Source organism: Chelmon rostratus, chromosome 15 (assembly GCF_017976325.1).
Source record: "Chelmon rostratus isolate fCheRos1 chromosome 15, fCheRos1.pri, whole genome shotgun sequence".
NCBI classification, from domain to species: Eukaryota; Metazoa; Chordata; class Actinopteri; order Chaetodontiformes; family Chaetodontidae; genus Chelmon; species Chelmon rostratus.
In genome coordinates this window covers 11,840,890-11,861,807 of record NC_055672.1, presented here as the reverse complement: position 1 = coordinate 11,861,807, position 20,918 = coordinate 11,840,890, and the positions used below count along the sequence as shown (strand labels likewise).

The window sequence follows — 20,918 nt, the reverse complement described above, 5'->3', positions numbered from 1 at the left end:
TGAACTTTTGAACTCATTACTGTGACACTCTACACTAGTCACTCTCCTGTTTGCAGGCTGTTTAACCATCACACTACACTGTGTATATTTATTAGTGAAATCCTGTTCTCACCTGTTCATAACCTGTCTACATTATAGTAATTCATTTTATCATTACTGTGCATCTGCCTGCCATAGTATTATATTTCATTTCATATTTATAATATTCTATTCCTGTACTTTAACCTCTGCACTTTACATATTTTGGGGGTATGTATATCTTAAATTCTTATTTTTACTGCAGTGATTTATACTGTTTGAGTATTGATGGAGAGAGCCTGAGAATTAAGGATGTAATTACCAGCGACTGCTCCACTGTAATTGCTTTGTATGTGACAATAAAGCACTTGAAGTTTATTAAGTGACAGGAGCTGTGACATGACTTACTGTAGCTCACGCCCTCCTCATTGGTGGACTCTTAATTAAGTAGCTGTTAGATAATCGTCTGGCATTGTTCATTGTTGGAAAACAGCAGTGTCCCTTTGTCATTAAACGGCTGTGAAATGACTGTGAAAGTGGCGTTGAACCCCACTGTTATGAAAACCCTGCTCGGCCTTGTGGTGTGAATGTGGTTTCGCTTCATGTGTCTTCTGATAAATCACATGAAACGAGGGAAAGCTGCTTCATTATTCGAAGATGAAATGCAGATTATGCATTTGTCGCCCTGGAGTTGGACTTACTTTGGTGTGCAGATTCTTGGAGTGATACTTCACTAAAGGGTCAGTCTAAATATACATAACCTATATCACTGAAATATATGACTTTCAGCTTTTTTATTCAAATGTTCTGTCCCCTTGCTTTCATTTCCCGTTTATAGCTAATTTTTTAAGCACACATAGGCCACTCAGAATAACATAATGCAGCAAATTCTGCCACTGCTTCGAATAGTGTGTGAGTCATAAAACCCTCTCACAAAATCTATGATGTAAAGCCACTGAAGATGGTGGCTTCATTTTGTTCTTAATGGAGAGCAGAGAGTGTGCAAACATCTATTTTATGGACTGGATCTAATCATTAATCTGATTTAGTGTTGTTATCTTTATATATTCAGGATGACACCATGCATTTCCGTTGTCTTGTGTGTCTTGTGTAGTGACTAATCACACCGCAGCTTTCTGCTGAATGTCTCCTTTATGGTTTTTCATGCCGGAGAGCTCTGCAGTGCGAGTCCCCAACAGTCCTGTCCTCGGCCCCTCATGTGGTTGTGGTTTCTTCTTGTCTCCTTCTGTTCCTCATTCAATCCAAAGATTTGAGGGCCCCCTCTGACCCTCTCTGCCACCTCCCTTTGGTGAAACCAAGCAGAGATGACAGAGGAAACAATGAAAGACTTTGAAGATTGAGCCAGGGCCTCTGTCGCTCTCTCTCTCTAAGTTATTTCCAGCTGCTTATCCTAAGTCAGATTATGCTGAAAACCCTGCTAATGGTTAAAGTGTTGCTGTGACTTAAGTCAGTCTGATCTAAGATCAGTAGCGGGGCCTGCCTTACAGAGCGTCACCACAGACCAGTGAGTGAGGAGGAGGAGCCGGACCAAAAAAAAAAAAAATTCCAATGCTGGTTCCGCCCCCCGTGCCTCCTCTCAGCCAATCAGCCTACCCCACTCTCGGCAGCCGTTGCCTTCATTGCTCCAGAGCAGCCTGAGCTCAGCCAATCAGCCGTCTCCTTCAGTGCTTACATCACTAACTAGCCAGTTCCCTCCAGCAGCGGAGAGCTTCATTTTCTGATCTGCTTTTGTGCTAAAATGGAGGCTGGCCTCTCGCCCTGAGTGGATCGCCTTCCTGGTTGAGGTTTAGATGTTGACATGCAATAAATCTGGAGACAGGATGGTTGTGGATGCACCTAATTCCAATGGGCCTTTTCAGCCGGTGGCTCTTATGCACTTCAGAGGTACGTAAGGACATTTTATTCTTCCTGTATTGTCCTGGGGAATTGTGGAGAGAGAGAGAGCTGTGTGTTGCTGTGCTCCTGTTCCCCTCCACTGGTTACTGCCTGGTTAGTCAGCATTCAGGCGGCTGAGACAAGCTAACTGTGTCTGTGGTTCGGAAAAGCGGCTCTGTGGCGTTTGAAAGGGGGCCGGCGGCTTGTTATTTGTACGGCTCGTGTGTGTTACTGTGAGACTCGGGAGCTACATAAAAATCTGGTTTTACTAGCTAGCTGCTCGCTCTGCCCATCCCCCCGCCAAGCTAGTGATGTCAAAGGAAGTGAGGTCATAGCCTAGGGAAGGGTCTTCTCCTCAGTTTTTCATGTGTTTGCTTCTAATTGTGCGTCCTCGGATTGAAATGTCCAGTTATTAGTCGCAGCCCGTGAGGGAGCGCTCCGGAGCGCTCCGGAGGAGTCCGACGCCGTCCTCCCTCCTCACCTCCGTCCCGGCTGCTCTGCCCGGCCCAGCGTTTTTGTCACACTCCAGTTCATCTGGGTACAAATTGGTCATAGTGTGTAGGCTGTAGACAGCCACTGCTCTGCAGCAAGCAGCCCCCTTCTCCACCTCCCCACCCTTTTCCATCGTTGCCCTCCTGCCAGCCACATGCTTAAGCAAGGAAACTGAATTTGGCTCTTAATTGCATGTCTTTGTCAACAAAGCACCTCTGTCAATACTGTCCAGCCATATTTGTCAGAGCATAGCAGTCATATTTCAGGATTAGAGCATCGGGCTCGGCCTCTTAATGTGTGTACAATGTACTCAGTCATGTTTGAAAGGCCCAGCCTGTTACCACTGTACTCGGGTGCAGCCCAGCATTGGATGAAGCCTCGGGCAATTATTGATTACACTCTATTGAGCCACAGAGGCGACTGCCTTGAATGACAACTCAGTGTCGGGGAACAATCAGACTCTCTCTGCCTCTTTCTCATTCCTCTCTTTGTGTCTCTATTATCTTGTATCCATTACACACCGTCTAGATTCACTTGGAACAGATTGCAGTTGAAACCAAGCATCCGAATGTGTCTCAGTTTGGTGAACGTAGACTGAAACTCCTACTACACCCAAAACTTCTTATCATGTTGAAAGCATGCTCATTTTTACATGCTCACAGACAGGTGGAGGATTGTAGTGTCCCGCCTCAGGTGTTGGCTTGTAAATCAGCATCCGTGTTTGGTTTTTTTTATACTCATTAACTATGTTTTTGATATTTTTCTGAGCTTCACACACAAACATGATTGCTTTCACAGAATTAGGCTCCACATCCCAACATTTCCTCTGTATGTTTCGGGCGCACTCTGTATTTAGAGCCGTGTTCATGTTATCAGACATTTCAGGAGATTAAATGAGTCACCAAAGATGCATTTTTGCACGGAGCGCGAACAGGGTCTCTGAATCCCTTTTTCTCCCAGTCGCTTTCTTTGAGATGGAAGTCATCACCTTAACAACAAACACTGCATTATTAGTCACAAGGGAGCCTCCAAGTTGCAGTGCAATTTCAAGTGTGGCAATGATGCATGTCTAACTATTCCCAGACAACACCTGGGCAGTAATCTGTAAGCTTTGCTCTACCGTGTGTGTCCTGGGTGCATTCTCAGGTGTTGCTTCCAGAACTAATGAATGAATGTGTCCAGCCCAGGAGGGTTTGGTCACACTGTAAGCCTTCCAAACTGCAGCACACTGTCCCCTTGACTAGCTATAAATAGAAATCAGTCAATGTTTACATTGATCATAACATACTGTCGATAAAGCAGATTGCCAAACCAGGCCTAACTCCCGACCAGAAGCTGTTTATTTGACCCACTTGCAGAGAAGAAGTAGAGACCATGGTGCCAATGTGACTCCAGTTATTTATCATATTTGTTTTGAACAGGGGGCATGAAGATAAATCTTCCTCTGTTCTCCACAAGACACTATACTCGTGTATGTGCATGCACATGCTTGTTCCCCTCCTAAGGCTTCTGTTCATTACATTAATAGAGGTCACATTGTGGTTAACATCAATTTTGGGATCACAACACTGGGCCTTTATCTGTTACACAACAACCCGCTGGGGTATTTTAGGAGTGTACAGAAACTTTATAACCCAGGCAGGCAGACAAACTTATGTAATGGGAGCAACACAAGTCTGACATGGTCAGGGGTGCAAGGCATGGCAACACATTCCTGTCCGGCTTCATGCCCCTGTGCAACCAGCACAAATTACAAAAGTGTTAGTGCACTAACGTTATGACAAGGAGAGAGGTGGTTTAGTGTTGAAATACAAGTAATAAAAAGGTAATATAATCCTCCTCCTTACTGTTGCTGTTCCACCAGTCATCTGGTGCACCTCAGCTGACCTACGGGCCTCATTCTGAACCACACTTAGGAGACAACTCTTAGTTGTGATCTCGACTACATAATAATAATGATAAATGTTGCAGGAGAACCTCTCTCCCTTGTATGTGTTTTTAATCAGGAGCCCTGGCTCTCGTAGTGTTTTCCTGTTGTGACAGTGACGGCGCTCCTGGCCATCAAATCTTTATGGAAATGGCCGCTAATGGCAGCTCACACACTTACCCTCTCTCCTCTGGAATTCCCAACCTCTCACTGTCATCGAGATTAATTGGCCAGCTTGAAACTGACACTGCAGAAGTGTGTGTGTGCGTGCGTGTGTGTCTCCAGGCCAAGTCTCCATTATGTCTGAATAGGATATCTCTCTTCTTACCTAGAATCTGCCAGTTTGCAAGAATGTCGAGCACCTTGTGTGTGTCTGTCCTTCTCCATTCTGCACTATGGCCTTTGTCACCCTTTGTGTACATTAATTGAAATTAGGGCATGAGCGGACCAGGTCAGCTGCCTATTATTTCCCTCCGAGTGTCTGTCGGGTTTTTCCTGCAGTGTTTTCCTTCTTATTGCACACCTACATGACTGAATTGGGGTAAAAATATTTTTGCCAGTTTGCTTAATTGGTCATTACTTTCAGTCTAATTAAAACAAGATGGAAGGCAGCAACATAACACAGCACCCAATTAATTTATCGCAGAGCTATATGGTTTAATATACACCATTGCATTCATACAGCACATCTGCAGTGCACTGTTTGCCTTCATCAACTGGCTATTATTTATCCTTTTTCCTTATTTGAACCCGGTGCCAAATTTATAAATCACAATTTGTCTGGATTGGATTTGCTTATCTCAGTAATAAGACGTGTTCCGCCCACAGGTTGCAGCACAGTCGTGGAAGAGGAATGGAGCTCATCCATTTCGTTTCCCTTTGACCTATATGCCATGTATATATCTGATCTAATCTAACGCCCTCATCATGAGCAGATCGCCTCAGTGCCAGCCCATTGTTAATGCCACACCCTTTGCTCAGTAATTATGGGGTATAGGAAACACAGCTTTTGCAGCACGGGTATGATTGGTTGAGGTGTAACACCATAGACAAACAGATGTTCTGTAATATATTTGTCATATTTGAGGATTGAATGAATTTGCTTACAGCAGTACCTTACGTTTGTAACTATATGCTTATACATTGCAGTGTAGAATTTAATAATAATAATAATGCAAAGGTGCTGTAAGTGTCGTTCTGTGCGCATCTGTGTGGGCAGTGATTGCTCCAACATCTTCCTCACCTCATCTTCTGTCAGATACAGGAGACAGGTCACCAGCAGAGACACAAACCACATGTATGTCTGTGTGGTCGGTGCTTTGTAAATCACTGTCATCCAAATGAGAGCATCTTGATCTGACAAAGCTCTTATCTGTGTCACATGCAGCTGCTTCTGTCAGTTACATTAACCCACACCTGAGTTTAGCGAAGGAGTACGGGTACATTATGAATTTGCCTATTTTATTACAGCTGCAGCTGCGCTAGTACAGAATCAGTTTTCGATGAGGTCGGCCAGGGAAGAAACTTGAGATACCAGTCTTTTCAAAACATGTCTGTAATTTTATTGGGGACTATAATCTGGAAAGGGAAGCAGGGATTATTGTGAAATGTAATTTTAACTATGACTATACAACACCACAAAGCTCCAGAGCTCCAGAGTTTGCACCGCTACTCTTTTCAGAAGAAAACAACAGTTTTTGCAAGTGTAAATCAGTTTAGGTGATTATTTTTACTGGCCTTAAAGCAATTTGACATTTTGATGAATGCGCTTATTTACTTTCTTGCAGAGAGTCAGAGGCCTATGTAAGGTTACAGCCGGTTAGCTTATCTTAGCATAGAGGCTGGAAACAGGGTAAACAGCTGGCCTGGCTCAGTCCTGTGACAAGATGACGATAAACGAGGTATCATGTGCTTTAGAGGTGCTGGTGGGCAAATTGTTACCTTTGAACAGGGCCATGCTAGGTATTTCATCCTATTTCCAGTCTTTATGCTAAGCTAACTGGCTGCTGCTTGCAGCTTAATCTTTTAAGGACAGATGAGCGAGTGATGGTGATCTTATTTATATCTTATAAGCTTATTTCCCAAAATCTTCAACTTTCCCTTTAAACTGTTCAAAGCTTCAACAAATAAAATCTACCAGAGCCTGATTTCATGGTTACTGAAATTAATCGCACCCTTTTTTTCCCCACCATTTTACCATTTTCTTAAAATGGGACAATCACAGATAAAACCAAACATCATAAAAGAGAAACAAGCCACATCTAAGTAGTGTCACGTAACGACTTAATTATGGTGTCGCTGTGTGTTATTACTGCACCACATGAGCAGGTAGGAATGCACGGTTACCGAAATGGACGCTTCCTCTTTGTGTTGTCATGTGTGAAGTGTTGACTCTGGCAGAGATTGTTTGTTTACAAGCCTGTGCTCTTGAGTGTTTGGGTGGAAATGAAGCGAATCAGGAAGTCCTCTAACCACCGTGGACAAATATAACGACAGACTGAAATAACCAGGTTTCCTTTTTAAAAAATATAGTTTTTTTCCCCTCAGATTGTGTGTCAAATGGCTAGACTGTGACCGTTCACCTAGTTCCCAAATCCTTCCCCATCCTATCTTTTCTCCTCCGCTCTGCTACGTTGTCACCCCCCCCCCCTGTGCTCTAACCATCTCAGCTTTTCTCTCAATGCACTTTAGTCTTCGTGACTCATTTGCTGGTCTTCATCACTTTCCTGCTGCCTCGCATTTTTTTTGTCACATCGCTGTTTTAACTGTCATCCTTGACAGTTAAACCGCCCCCTCTGTTCTCTTGTGACCCCCCAGTCTTTGAACATGGCTCCATTCTCCTATATTCTCAACCGCCTTATTTCATCACCGCCGCGTACCCTCGTTACACATTCGACTCTGTTTCTGTCGTCCCTGGACTCCTTCCTTCCCTTCACCCACCTCACTTTTCTTCCCTCTTTGTCTCCTCAGATGTGGCCCCCGCAGAGCAGGAGAAGCTCTTCATCCAGAAGCTGCGACAGTGCTGCGTTCTTTTTGACTTCCTGTCCGACCCGCTGAGCGACCTGAAATGGAAGGAAGTGAAGCGGGCGGCGCTGAGCGAAATGGTGGAGTACATCACCCACAACAGGAATGTCATCACAGAGCCCATCTACCCGGAGGTGGTGCACATGGTCAGTAGAGCTGGGGCGTTAAGTTTGCAGTTAAAGCTGAGGATGAGGGTGAATCTCCAGGAATAGGGGCAGCTTGTGGCTGCGGGGCAGAATTTTTGATTGAACTGTGGGTCCATAGTTGCGATCAGGTTTTGATGGGGTCTTTTATTTAGAGCAGATCGGCTCTTTCTTTAGGTGTTCATATAATCTATTAAGTCATCTTTTTTGACTGCGTATGTTAAGTGAGTCTTAAAAGTTTTGGAAAAAGCTTCATTTTAATCGGTATGTTTTCAAGGTTAGAAATATGCTTGAATTTGACTGGACATCGTGATGCTTGAATTTCAATATAGTTTTGTGTTTCAACTACACCATCAGTTTGTCTCTCTGCAAATTCTTGGTTCAGCTAGTGCCTGAAAAGTGCTGTATAAGCTGTATAAACCCTGTGAGTATCCTTGCTATTGCCTTTCAAATTGCTTTTCAAGAATAAAGTAGGTTAAAGCCAAAGTTGGTGAGAGGCAGGGGTAGATGATGGTAGTGTGGCATCTAGGCCTGTGGTAGCATTGTAGCAGCTAACAATAGCTAAAGCGGTGGTAGTATGATAGTATCTTAGCAGTTAGTATTGGCAGCTAGCAGTTAACATTAACAGTATAGGTGAATCTAGCTTTATTGTCTTCTTCTGTTCCTCTTAGCAGGTAGCGGTTAGCACTTAACATTAGCTAAATGGTAGCATCGGAACTGTAATGTCTTCTTTTGTTTTTCTTAGCAGTTAGCATTAGCTAAATGGTAGCATCGGTGCTGGCCACTACTTGGAGCATCTCTGGGTCAGTTGAACGTGGCAGTGCTGTTTGGATTGTGTAGGAGCAGTGTGAACTGGCACTAGGCGGGGTGACTCTGGGACGCCGGAGTTCACCGCCTAGCCTCCTGGAGGTGTAGTGGGACTAAGTAGGCGAAACACTGTTGAAGGGAGGTTTCCACCTGATGACCCCCAGAGACGTGTTAGGAATCACTGCTCTTTGGCATGTATAGAGGCAGACTAGGGCTCCAAGATTCTTCACTGAGAATGAATCCTCTTTTTGAGCACAAGTATCTTGTGTTTAAATTAACAAGAGTCTCGCAAAAGCTGTAATAATCTGCAAGATTCCATGTATACAAATGTTTGTAGCCATGCTAGTGTAATCGCTCTATTGAACTGGGGCTGACATTTCATCTTGAGCCATCATCAGGTCAATACTACTGAACATGCTGTTATTTGCTAAACATCAGCATCTCTGTGTAGCCATTGAGAGCTTAGTAGCTTGCTAATGTTAGCATTTAGCGTGATGGAGAGAGACCTAAATAAGTATTTAAGGAATGATCCACCTGCCTTTGCACCTCCAATACAATCAAACTTATTTTGAACAAGGGATGTTTACACTGTTTGTACAGAACTAGTCTTGCTTATGCTCTCCACAATGAGTAATGCTCTGTACATGAAAGCTTTTATGTTATAAGTTAGCGTCTCCCAGGAAAGTGTTTCCACTCGTACAAAGGGATGTGATGAATGTTTAATTTAAGTGATTTGTTTGCAATTAAAGCAAAGTTTGCCTCAGCTTGGATTTACAACTGAACTTTGTTATCAAAGAGATCCAAGCAAACCAAAAGCATCATAATGGTGATAGATCATCACTATCTATAGTGTGCAGAGATACAGAAATGGAGCTATAAACATGATGAAAAGACTGTAGTCTAGTGAGTTACGCTTCCTTTGCCACTGATGCCAAACTATTCTCTCCTCATCATCAAAGCCAACAACAGTCCTGCTTTAATCGAGGTTGAGACATTTCCATTTACAGTCTCTACTGTGGAGTTAATGCACAGTCATCTTCACAGACTGTTCTGGGTTGAAGTGCAACACAGCACAGACAGTCTATCTACCTTGTAGCCTGTGTTCTCACACAAGGCTCCCAGTGTTTTAGTAGGCCACCTGCACTGTCCCATGATCTGCCTGGCAGGGAACAGCAGCCCACAGGGGAGTCAGTTGACACTGTGAGAGACCAGAAACACAACACACATGGATTACTGTGGGCTCAAAGCCTTGGAGGCCAGTTACAAGGACAAAGTGAACATGAATCTGAAAGGAAAATAATTTAAGAATACCTAAGACAGGGAGTTTTTATAGACATTTACAAACATGGCTAAAATTTAGGTAAATGTATTATAGACTCTGGCATCAAGACAGTGTATTTCCTTACTGATTTGATCAAGAATTGAGAGAAAGCTTCTAATTCTTTAACACAAAGGCTATGAACTGCACTTCTGAGACTGTTACAGTGATGAGCTCTTGGCTCTCTCTCTCTCTCTCTCTCTGTCTCTCTCTCTGTCTCTCTCTGTCTCTCTCTCTGGATAATGACTGGGAAAACCCTGATTCTTAGAAACTGCATCGACACTTGTCTGTTTTCTGCATCGTGGAAATCATATGGTAACACACGCACAGGTCATGAATGCAAACATTTATTCAAGAGTGGGAAGCTTCTTACAGGAAGTCGTGGTGGTATAGAGATATTGGCGCTGGTACGGTCACAACCTGGGCTATGATTTGGTAAGCAAGTTAACTTAAACAGCGGAAGAAATGCTCACGGTATCACTTAAATTTCCCTCCTCTTCCAGTTTGCAGTGAATATGTTCAGAACATTGCCTCCATCGTCCAACCCCACTGGAGCGGAGTTTGATCCAGAGGAAGATGAGCCAACGCTTGAAGCTGCATGGCCACACCTCCAGGTTGACATTTCACTTATTTCATCATCTGCAGAACAGTGAGAGGTTTATAAATGGATATGGAAGCATGTCATTCTTCAAGTTCTTTTATGTACATGCACAAAGTTACGGCCAACAATCCTCATATTAATGCCTGTCAAGAAAAGAATTTACAGCATGTCTGAATACCTGGTGTTAGAACATTTGAGCTACCTCAGCATTGAACAGCGCTGAACATTACGCACTTCATCCTCATTTTATTGAATTCCTTCCCAGCATTCATTCCTTTTTCATTTCTCCTGTTTCTGTCGCAGCTCGTCTATGAATTTTTCCTTAGGTTTTTAGAATCGCCCGACTTTCAGCCTAACATAGCAAAGAAATACATCGACCAGAAATTTGTTATGCAGGTAAGAAAAAAAATAGTTAACACTTACACATGTTCACCATTAATTAGTTTGTTTCCTTACTGCCTTATTCTGCATGGTCATACTCTACAACTACTGTTAACTTAGAGTTTTTCCTCATTAACTTTCTTTTACTGCTTATTGAGAGTAAGTAAGGAAGTTGTTTTACATGAATTACAGTCTTAATAACCTCAACCTAACTCTTTATAACACTAGCACCCAGAGTAAGGCACAAATAAGTGCTTTACAATGACTGATATGCATGCCAACAAGAAACTAGTTATAATAATAATAAAAAAACTACACGATTTGCTGTCATTATGGTTACATTTCGCCTCTCTTGCGTTGCAGCTCCTAGAACTATTTGACAGTGAGGATCCCCGAGAGAGAGACTTCCTCAAAACTACCCTCCACAGGATCTATGGAAAGTTCCTGGGACTGAGAGCGTACATCAGAAAACAGATCAATAACATTTTCTATAGGTCAGTGCAGTTCTCCCGCTGCTCTGCTCATTTTTAAACATGAATACCAAGACAGATCAGCAGATGACTCATTCGTGTTGTTGGTTAATACAGAGTCTGTGTTTTGCCACTGAAAGAAGTCCCTGTTTGTTCTTTCAGGTTTATCTATGAGACAGAGCACCATAACGGTATAGCTGAACTACTGGAAATACTTGGAAGGTATGGCCCTTAGCTTAAGTTACAAGCTTCGGCGGATGCAGCTGTAATGTGTGTCCTAAAGGTGAAAACCACATCATGCCAGGCGACAGTTAAGCTGTTCTGATTTTTGTACTTTGTGTTTATTCCTCAGCATAATCAATGGATTTGCCTTACCGCTAAAAGAAGAGCACAAGATTTTCCTGTTGAAGGTTTTATTGCCTCTGCACAAAGTCAAATCACTCAGTGTCTACCATCCACAGGTATGTTTGCTCAACACAGAACGAAGCATGAGAACCTGCATGGAAAGAGAGATGTAGATTATTTACAGGTCTCACTTTTTTTTTGAAAATGTGTTGGCGTTCTTGTCCGAACGTGCTTCGAGTTTCATGTCTGCAGCAGGTCATTCTGCATGTTTAGTCAAAAACCGGCGGTACATGTTCCAGCCGGTCTGTCCCTCAGGCGCCACGTGTGCCCCGCCGCATCACCTCTTAGTTTGCTTGTGCGTGAATCAAATGCTTTGACAGTTTAATGGTTGGAATTGTTTGTGTGTTTTGCAGCTCGCCTACTGCGTGGTGCAGTTTTTAGAAAAGGACAGCACTCTAACTGAGCCGGTATGTCAAACACAGTTTCATTTTTAATCATTTTCACCTCTTTGCATAATACTGCAATCTGAGTTGGCTTGTTTTGCAAGATTATGAACTGCTGAATAATTTTTTTTGACCATTTGATTGACGGATACTTCTCTTTACCCTCAAAGCTGCTCTCCCTTTATCCTCTCTGATAGTCGACATGATCTTTCTTCCTCATCCCATCAGGTGGTAATGGCTCTACTAAAGTACTGGCCTAAAACTCACAGTCCTAAGGAAGTGATGTTCCTCAACGAGCTGGAGGAGATCCTGGACGTTATCGAGCCCTCTGAGTTCGTTAAAGTGCAGGAGCCTCTCTTCAGACAGCTGGCTAAGTGTGTGTCCAGCCCACACTTCCAGGTAACTGATGGGCGATCACAAGCACACCTTCATAACTGGGGTTATTCAGGTGCAGTGGTGGTGGGTGCCAGTGTTCCGAACTGAGGTGTTTTGTTTTCTGTAGGTGGCGGAGAGAGCTCTGTACTACTGGAACAACGAGTACATCATGAGTCTTATCAGCGACAACGCAGCAAAGATCCTGCCGATTATGTTCCCCGCTCTGTACCGCAACTCTAAGACCCACTGGAACAAGTAAGATACTCACCACACATGTACTAATGTCTGTAAAAGCTCTGTACTTCACACTGCAGGAAACACCAGTCTGACACGATAGTGATATCTCTCAGGCGTGTGGAGATATTTGAGCATTATCACTGAATGTAGTGATGTGCACATCAGTTGAACAGGTGGACTGTTTATCAAGGCCTATAATGCATTTTATATCATACCTGTTGCTACAGATTGCTTTTCTTTTAACGTGATTGGAGTTGCTACCTTTAATACTTCATTAGCTTCATTTACTTCAATATCTCAATATCTAATGTTGAATATGAAGCTAATGCTTTACATTTAAGAGAATAAACTCACAATGTCAGTGTTTTTCTTTTTTATAATCATTTTGTCAGTAATTTGCAAACGCTCTATTTGCCAAGTGTCAGGCATATCTTTTTAAAACTTTATTGTTAATCTATAATGTTAATTTCTGTTTGTTGCTGTGGGACCAAAGTGGCCTTTACAGTAATGTTGCTAGTGTTTGTAAAGATTTGACTCTTGACCGACTTTTGCTCGTGTGTGTATCCGTGTGTGTGTCTGTGTGTGTGTTTTCACAGGACCATCCACGGCCTCATCTACAACGCTCTGAAGCTTTTCATGGAGATGAATCAGAAGCTCTTTGACGATTGCACACAGCAGTTCCGGGCTGAGAAAAACAAGTAGGCACCACAGACTCCTCTCCCACTCAATTCATCCGCAGCGTTTGACTGACACTTAATTACAATCAGCCTCGACGCCGCAGCTGAAGAAGTGTTGGCTTTCGCATGTTTCAATGGAGTGGAACAAATTTAATGATTTGGTGCTTTGTTCAACAGAGAGAAGGCAAAGTCAAAAGAACGTGAGGAGGCTTGGATCAAGATCGAGAACCTCGCCAAGTCAAATCCACAGGTGAGTGAGTGCATTCATCTAGCCACACCTGTTTGTCCTTTGCTACCAAAGTGTGTGTGAGTGTGTGTTTGTAGTACTAACATGTATGAAATAAGTGTCTTGTGTTTTGTCTAAGCCAGTTTTGTTATTGAATTGTAGTTTCCATCTTATCCCGTTTCTTATTTCTTCATACTCTGAGTTAGTAGTTAATGTTTCCCAGATTACTCTGCTGGTAAAGATGGAGAGTGGTCCTGCTCTTAGAATGTGCTTAGTTGTGGTGAGTGGTTGAATCAGACGCCTTTAAAAGTCCCTGAAGAAGCTTTTGATTCGTTTGTAGAGTAACTATACACAGGATGAAAATCCTGCTTTTGAAATTCCTGTCCCCAAAACAGATTTTAGCATTCCACTGTAGCACAATACTACACCAGTGTGGCGTTTAAGGAGGGTTTAAATGTTTTGGGAAATACACTTATTCACTTTCTTGCTTGAGCTGGATGAGAAGATTGATACCACACTCGTGTTCGGGGCTATACCGAATTATCACAATGCAAATTCTAAATCAACATTTGATAGACTATGAGTTTGTCACCTTCAGCTCTATCTACTGCCTTATCTTTGACGCACAGCTCAGCTTGCTCACCGGAGCATCTGGGCTATTACTCGTGACGTGCGACCAATCAGCTAGCGCTGTGGACGGGGCATCGAGCAAGACGACAGAGTGGTGACTACAGACAGAGCGAGACGGACATTTATTTGTATTTATGTTGACAAAAAATGAGAAGTAGTGTTCATTTATGAAAGTAGATTTAATAACAGACTAGCTCATGCAATCTAAAGAATCACTTCATTCAAATGGAGGATTCTGTTAGTGGATTTTGTTTTTTGTTTGAGTGATGATCGTCAAAAAATTTGAAGACAGAAAGAAAAAAAGACAAAAAGACAGGACCTCAATAGAAGCTTCAAATGCAAAAAAACCCCCCAAAAAAACCCACATGTCTTTGTGTTAAACTAAGCTTAGCTTAGCACACAGACTGGAAACGGGGGGAAACTGCTTGCCTGGCTCTGTACAACTGTAAACATCCTATTGAATCCCAGTTCTTGGCCAGGTGCAGTAACTTCCTTGTTGCCACTGTTAGGTTGCCTGGCAACTGGTGGAGACTCCAGGAAGTCACATTGCCCATCCAGGAAATAGTCTGGCATGCAACCCCTTGTGTAAAACAGCAATTGTTGTTTTTAACACTTCGGTGTTTGTATGGATTAAACAAATGAGTTTGAATGTTTTCATCAGTGAGATTTAGAGTTGCAGATGTTGTTGTTGTTGTTGTTGTTTGCCAGAGCCATGCTCGCTGTTTCACAGTGTCTCCAGTCTTTGTGCTAAGCCAACAGCCTGGCTCCAGCCACATACAGTAGTTACAGTGCAGACATGAGAGTGGTATCTATCTACCTCTCAGCAAGAAGTCAAATAAGCCTAGTCGCCAAAACGTCAAACTGTTCAACCCAAACAAATCAGTGCAACAATGTTAATACGCCATCAAAGATTTAGTTTGCAGTTGATTTGTGGTTTATATTCTTGCATCCCCAGCGAGTGATCTCTTGAAAGTAGTAGTAAAGTATAATCAGTTCTGAAAATCGCATCAACTAAGGCAAATTTAACTGATAACTTCAGTAGATCAGAGTTGCTTCTTTTAATCAGAGCCTCTTGATTCATTCTTCTTTGCATGCGACTGAAAGTCTTTTCTCCATCCTTTTGTGTTCTTGTTTTTTGTTTCCCTTTGTTTTCAACATAGTTCTCTATGTATGTTGATTCCTCTGACCTCAATAGTCCTGTAGCAATGGAGACGGATATCCCTTTGATAGAAGATGTTCAGAGGTTAAAAAAGACAGTTGAGGAGGGCGCGACTCAGGTAAACCTGACTTTCTCTCTGTCTCTATTCATCTTTCCTCTTATATTCCCTCTATATTCATAGATTTGTGTGTTAACAAAGCTTGCAAAGTCTTCTAATTGAAGCTACTTGCTCTATAGTTATAATTATTGTATATTTTCTGTGTAAACTATAGTCTTTTTTTTTTTTTCTTTTTAAAAATGAAACGACTAATCAAAAAACAACAAGGAACAAATCTGGCCGTGGACTAAACACTGGAATCAAGAGCTTTCTGTTTTTGTGTGCCTGCTTCCCCATGCATGTTATCTTAGTAGCGTGCAGCCCCTAAGTGTTCAATGTTATATAAATATATAATTATACGATAATAAATTGCTCAGTGAACTACTCCCAAACAGTGGTCGACGAGTCAATGAATCGTGGGCGATGTATCATACTTTCACCCAATAACAAGGATCAGTTCTCAGGAAAGGGTTAACTAATGTAGGTGGGACCAACCTGAGGGGAGGTGAAATAGCAGGCTCTGAGAGGCTGTTTACAAATGAGCTGCAATCTGATTGGATACTGTCTGAACGTAGTAACAGCGCTACGGCTTTGAGTCCGTCCTTCTTTACATACTAGGGGTGCACGATAGTTAAATAGTCAAAATTTCCTGTTATCGGCCCAATAACAGGAAATTTTGACGTCATTCTGATAAGTCCGATATCATGACGAACAGCCCCGATAACATGTGTTTTTGTCAGCACGGCAGTACCTCGCTCCCACTATGAGACCCGAATGTCCTGCTGTGAATGCTGCGTTCATGTGACGTTGGCATAATCAGAAAAACTCTTTGTCACTGGGAAAAATCAAGAATACCCCCTCATGCCAGAAAACAACTCGATAACTCGGTCATCATTTTGTAAGTTGCTGACTTGAATTAACATTCGCAGCATTTTTACACATAAGGAATAGAAACATGAACTTAAAAAGGCTGAAAGAACGACTGGCAAACGAGGGAACGGTATCGGTTTTAAAAAACAGTTATCGTGCATCCCTATTACATACTTTAAAATCTGTTTATGTAACACGACGTAACGCAGAAAATGATTGTTCAAACAAATCAACGTCGGCTCTGGTGAAGTATTTCCACGCTGTTGATTTAAGTCGAGCTCTGTGACGTACAGCCATGTTTCTTTCTGCCTCTTGCTGCATGTCTGCTGCTTTAGCGCAGCACACTGCACATCACACATGACAACTGTGACTGGTCAACAGCTACCCACAGCGCCCCCAGCTGCGTATCTGCTGTAGATACATTGCCACTGCTTTGTCACTGCAGCGCGCTAAACCCACAGATGAGCGATTCGTCCACATCGATGCACAAACGCGACTCGTGGTTTTCATAGTGGAAACAGTAGCTTGTAATAATATGAGGATTTATTACGACTGGTGATACCACCACTATAATAAAAGTTCATGAAAAACATTATGAAATAAAAAAAATAGTGACATTATGAAAAGTGGCAAGAAATAAAATGACATGAAATAAAAGTGTCATTGGGGAAAAATGACACTCAAATAAAAAAAAAAGACATTTTGAAATAAGTTTGATAACATGATGCGTCCACTTCAATATAATTATTACACTTATTAAACGCTAATATAACAGGTGATGCTATTTAATAATCAGTTAAGTTTGAATAATTTCTTAAATTATTCAACAACTTATTGGCTCATATGTACGTATTTGACACTTTATCCGTATAATTCTGTCATAATGTCTTCTTTTATTTAACGTTGAACACTTGAGGGCTTCATAAATGTAGTGCAGGATGTCTGATGTTGTGTATTTAATTTAAAGTTGTTGCTATAATGATTGTTTTTATCCAGGTATGACTGGCTCAGTTCATCATGTTTTAGCACAGTCTTGGTCTCCATCCGTTAATTAGATCTCGATGTATGTAACTGAATTGTGCTCGAGCTGCTTCATCTCAAAGATATGATCAGAGCAACTTGGCATGTTGACAGGAGATGACAACGTGGAATTTTATAAATAAACCGGCCTCGTCTCCTCTCAGTTGCAGCATGACCAGCGGAAAGAGCGGCCTATGGTGCGACGCAAGTCTGAGTTGCCTCAGGATATCTACACCACAAAAGCCTTGGAGTCCCACCGCAGAGCTGAAGACATGTTGACCACCCACGACGGACTCTAGGTCCCGCCACCTGCCGGCTCTTGGTTCAACTGCCCCTTCTACCCTCGACAGCCATGGACATCCTCTTCGCCCAGGTGCCAGAGTTACACTGGCGACCCGTGTTGGGCTCCATCCCTCCTCCCACCATAAGTTTACCCAGAATCCTCAGTTCTCATTCATTCCTGCTGCCCCAGTGCAGAAGCCCTGTGTCCGCCTCCCTCAGATTTCTGCTTTCTCAGGTTTTTTTCTTTATTTGGAGACGAGCGGGAGTGTGTTTGTGTGTCTTTTAGCCCTCGCCACATTCAGTGTGTTCTCCAGTTATTTCCCCCATCAGTTCCTCTTACCTTCCTTTCTCTTTCCACACCCCTGTGCGCTCACTGTAAATGTGGAACCTGGGAGTACGGACGCCACAACGCTGGTTCCTTCATTCCTTCTCGCAAACGTGTTCACGATGGATCGGACATGGAAACATAGGAACTGACTGACTCGCTCTCTAAGGATCGTCTCTTGGTCTCTGCTTGGTTTTCTTTTCTGTCAAAGGGAACAAAAACAGAACCCGTTGGTCAGATGAAAGACAAGACTTTCCCGTCATCTGTTGTGTGTTTTCTTTACTTTTTTTGCTCAATCTAACGGACATCTTGTCAGTGCCAAGACCGTTGTGTTCTTTATGTTTGTTTGTTTGTATCTGTGACTTTTAACAGAGACACCTGCCTTTCTTTTTCACCGGTGTTTGAAAGATTTTTTTTGTCTTGTTTCCGTTTAGCACACCAGACCAAACTGAGGCCTGTCCTTAGCCTTGCAATGTCTAGGAAAGATGGCGAGGAAAGGGGATGTTGTCCTGTGGACATCTGACTCTTTCCATTTTATTGTTTTGTGCCATACGCCGCTCTTTTATATGCTTGCTTCCTTATGTTCATTGGCAATATTTAAAAACCAGACCATAGTGATGCCTAGACAGTTCAAACAATGGTACTTACTGTTTTTGAGTTGTAGATGTGGATGAACCTGAATAAAAGCTGTTTGCGACCTAAGTTGCTGTAGCAATATCCGGATATGGACGTAGCCTTCAGTTGCCCACGTTTAACGGCTGCATACTGAATAAAAAGAAGCAAGAGCAGCTGTGGACTGTTCAAGGTTGAGTGGTGGGTTTTATATATAGTGTAAAATGAAATAGGGATTATTATCTTTGTAAAAGAAATATAACCTCCGCTGCAGCAGTCATTACGTTAGGACCTTTGCTCATTACATTTCTTTTTGGAGAGCATGAAGGTGTGTTGGTACTCTATGCCTCAGATTTTAATGTCCTTCCTCTATAATTAAAACATAGAAATTAATTTATTATCAAACATAGGAGTGTAACCTCAGACGCTATTAACATACTGACATCAACTGATTAACATATAAATTACTTGATGAGAGCTACCAAAACAATGACTTCCTTCATATTTACCGGTGTGGCATGTTTGTGTTGCTACCATTCCTAATTTCAGGTGTTTGGTTTGTGGGTTCTTGTATCTTCTTCTCAGAGGGGAAGTTGTTTTAAAGTTGGAAAATACCTTCCAGTCAGTACCATTGCTTAAACTAAGGAGGTCTGCTAGAGTTCTTCATATTTGATGTGTTGTATTTCTTTGTCTTGTCTCTGGAGGTTAGTAGTGTGGATGTCAGGTTTTGGATTTGTTTTTTTTGTTTTTTTTCCTGGCCATTCAGGATGCCCAACGCTGAAACACACTGGTATCAAATGGCCACAAAAATGCCAGTTGCTGACAATAAACTGACATTGTGACTAGGCTTGTTAACTGTATTAATACTGTATTTGCTTGAATGCAAAAAGATGTAAATTAAAACTACCATGTTAAACATGTACCTTTTACCCTGGAGGAATGCCATTCACCAAACTGATTTCTGTTGTCGAGGTCATTGCATTTATGAAACAGTCCTGCTTGCTGGGGGAGATGTTTCATGGATTTTACGCGTTCGATTCAGGAGATGTTTGAGGTTTATTTTAGTGCTGAAAAACAAGCCACCTGTGATAACAAGAGATGATTTAAAAATGATTAGGTGGCTTGTTCTGTTTCTGCAGGATCTTTGCAGATCTTTTAATTTTAACATATTATTTCCATGATAACTTAAAGTGTCCTTTTGTATGTGACCTGTACTATATGATTCATTTAATATTGTATATATGATTTACCTTGTTTCATGTAGTGTTATATATCTAGATTAATTTTGTACAAATTGTCCCTCTGTACAGAATAAAACATCCATAGCAAGTGAAAGAAGTCAATCTGGCACATACCGTCTTATTTCTTCTGTTTTGGATGTACTTTCAGCGACACAAGGATTTAGAAAATGTTCTTTTATTTTTAAAATCTGCAAAGTTTCCTCCCTCCTCTATATAACTGACAAATGTTCATGCCCGTTGTGTGCTCCTATCACTGTCTTTAGTGGTGTACAACTATATAGAATGAATAAAGAGATTATTTGAATATATATTTTCAACCATGCATCCATTTTGGCTTTACTTTACCGCAAGGGCATATTTACATAGTACTTATGTACTACAGCATGTAAACGTAAGTTCACATGCTGTAATGAGGAATAAGGCTGGTATTAGTAATGAGGGTATTTTATGCCAGGAGAACAGCTGAAAGTGCTTTACAAAAAAGACAATACATACAGAGTGCTTGACATGAATATAGACAGAATGAACATAACACTGTGTAGAATGGGGTAATTAATGGGAAATAAGATGGAAAATAAAAGCCACTTGATAGCAAAAATAAAAAAAATAAAGATGAAAACAGAATGCACAAGATAAATGGAAAAACAAACCCGCTGAATAAACGTAAAAATAAAGTGTATAAAATCAAGTAAAATGAGGTCTAAAAGAAGTGTGAATGAGTAACAGTGATGCCTGTGTAAGTAGCCACTTTGAACACTAGGGGGCGCCAGATACCTGAAGAACAATATTATCAAATTGCAGAGAACAACATCTGCGACACCACCCATTAATATAACATTCATGCTGCAGGTCTTCATCATCTAATTTATGACTGTTTTCAAAGCTGTTCTGGAATCCATGATTCCAATCAGTATCATCCATATCTCAATCAAAGCAACATTTTTATACAACAATCAGTGCATCACGTACACTGCAATGACTACAGAAACAAAACTCCAGTATGTCACCAAGCTTTGTTATCTAGCTGTGCTCCACTGATAAAGGTTTATAACTAACAGGACACCAACCAGCTGTGTGTGCAGCATCAAATCGTGACAAACTGTCACATTTTGTTTTGTTCTTGAGGATGAATTATATACTGTGGTGTAGAGTGCTCATAAATACACATTTGACCTGTAAAAAACCATGCTGTTTCATTAATTTACAGTTTTTAGCACATCACCATGAGAACACATCTTTTAAGATTAGTTGGTTAATACAGAACCAAAAACTGAAATGAATTGACAAAATAAATGTTTTATT

At 41.7% G+C, this 20,918-nt stretch overlaps 1 protein-coding gene across 3 annotated transcripts; it reads left to right on the top strand.

Moving 5' to 3' along the window:
* Positions 1–1,757: 1,757 nt before the first annotated feature.
* On the top strand, positions 1,758–19,933 carry ppp2r5ca (protein phosphatase 2, regulatory subunit B', gamma a). 3 transcript variants are annotated; one of them, XM_041953194.1, is made up of 14 exons: positions 1,758–1,923; positions 7,304–7,503; positions 10,129–10,239; positions 10,530–10,622; positions 10,971–11,101; positions 11,240–11,299; positions 11,430–11,538; positions 11,836–11,889; positions 12,094–12,264; positions 12,368–12,495; positions 13,074–13,175; positions 13,332–13,404; positions 15,171–15,287; positions 17,321–19,933. In XM_041953194.1, exons 1-14 carry the CDS (start codon positions 1,830–1,832, stop codon positions 17,453–17,455), a joined length of 1,578 nt encoding a protein of 525 aa, XP_041809128.1. In that variant the 5' UTR covers positions 1,758–1,829; the 3' UTR covers positions 17,456–19,933. The 3 variants fall into 3 exon arrangements, with proteins under 3 accessions (XP_041809128.1, XP_041809130.1, XP_041809129.1); XM_041953196.1 differs by having other exon boundaries at positions 15,206–15,287; positions 17,321–17,454; XM_041953195.1 differs by lacking the exon at positions 15,171–15,287.
* Positions 19,934–20,918: the final 985 nt, after the last annotated feature.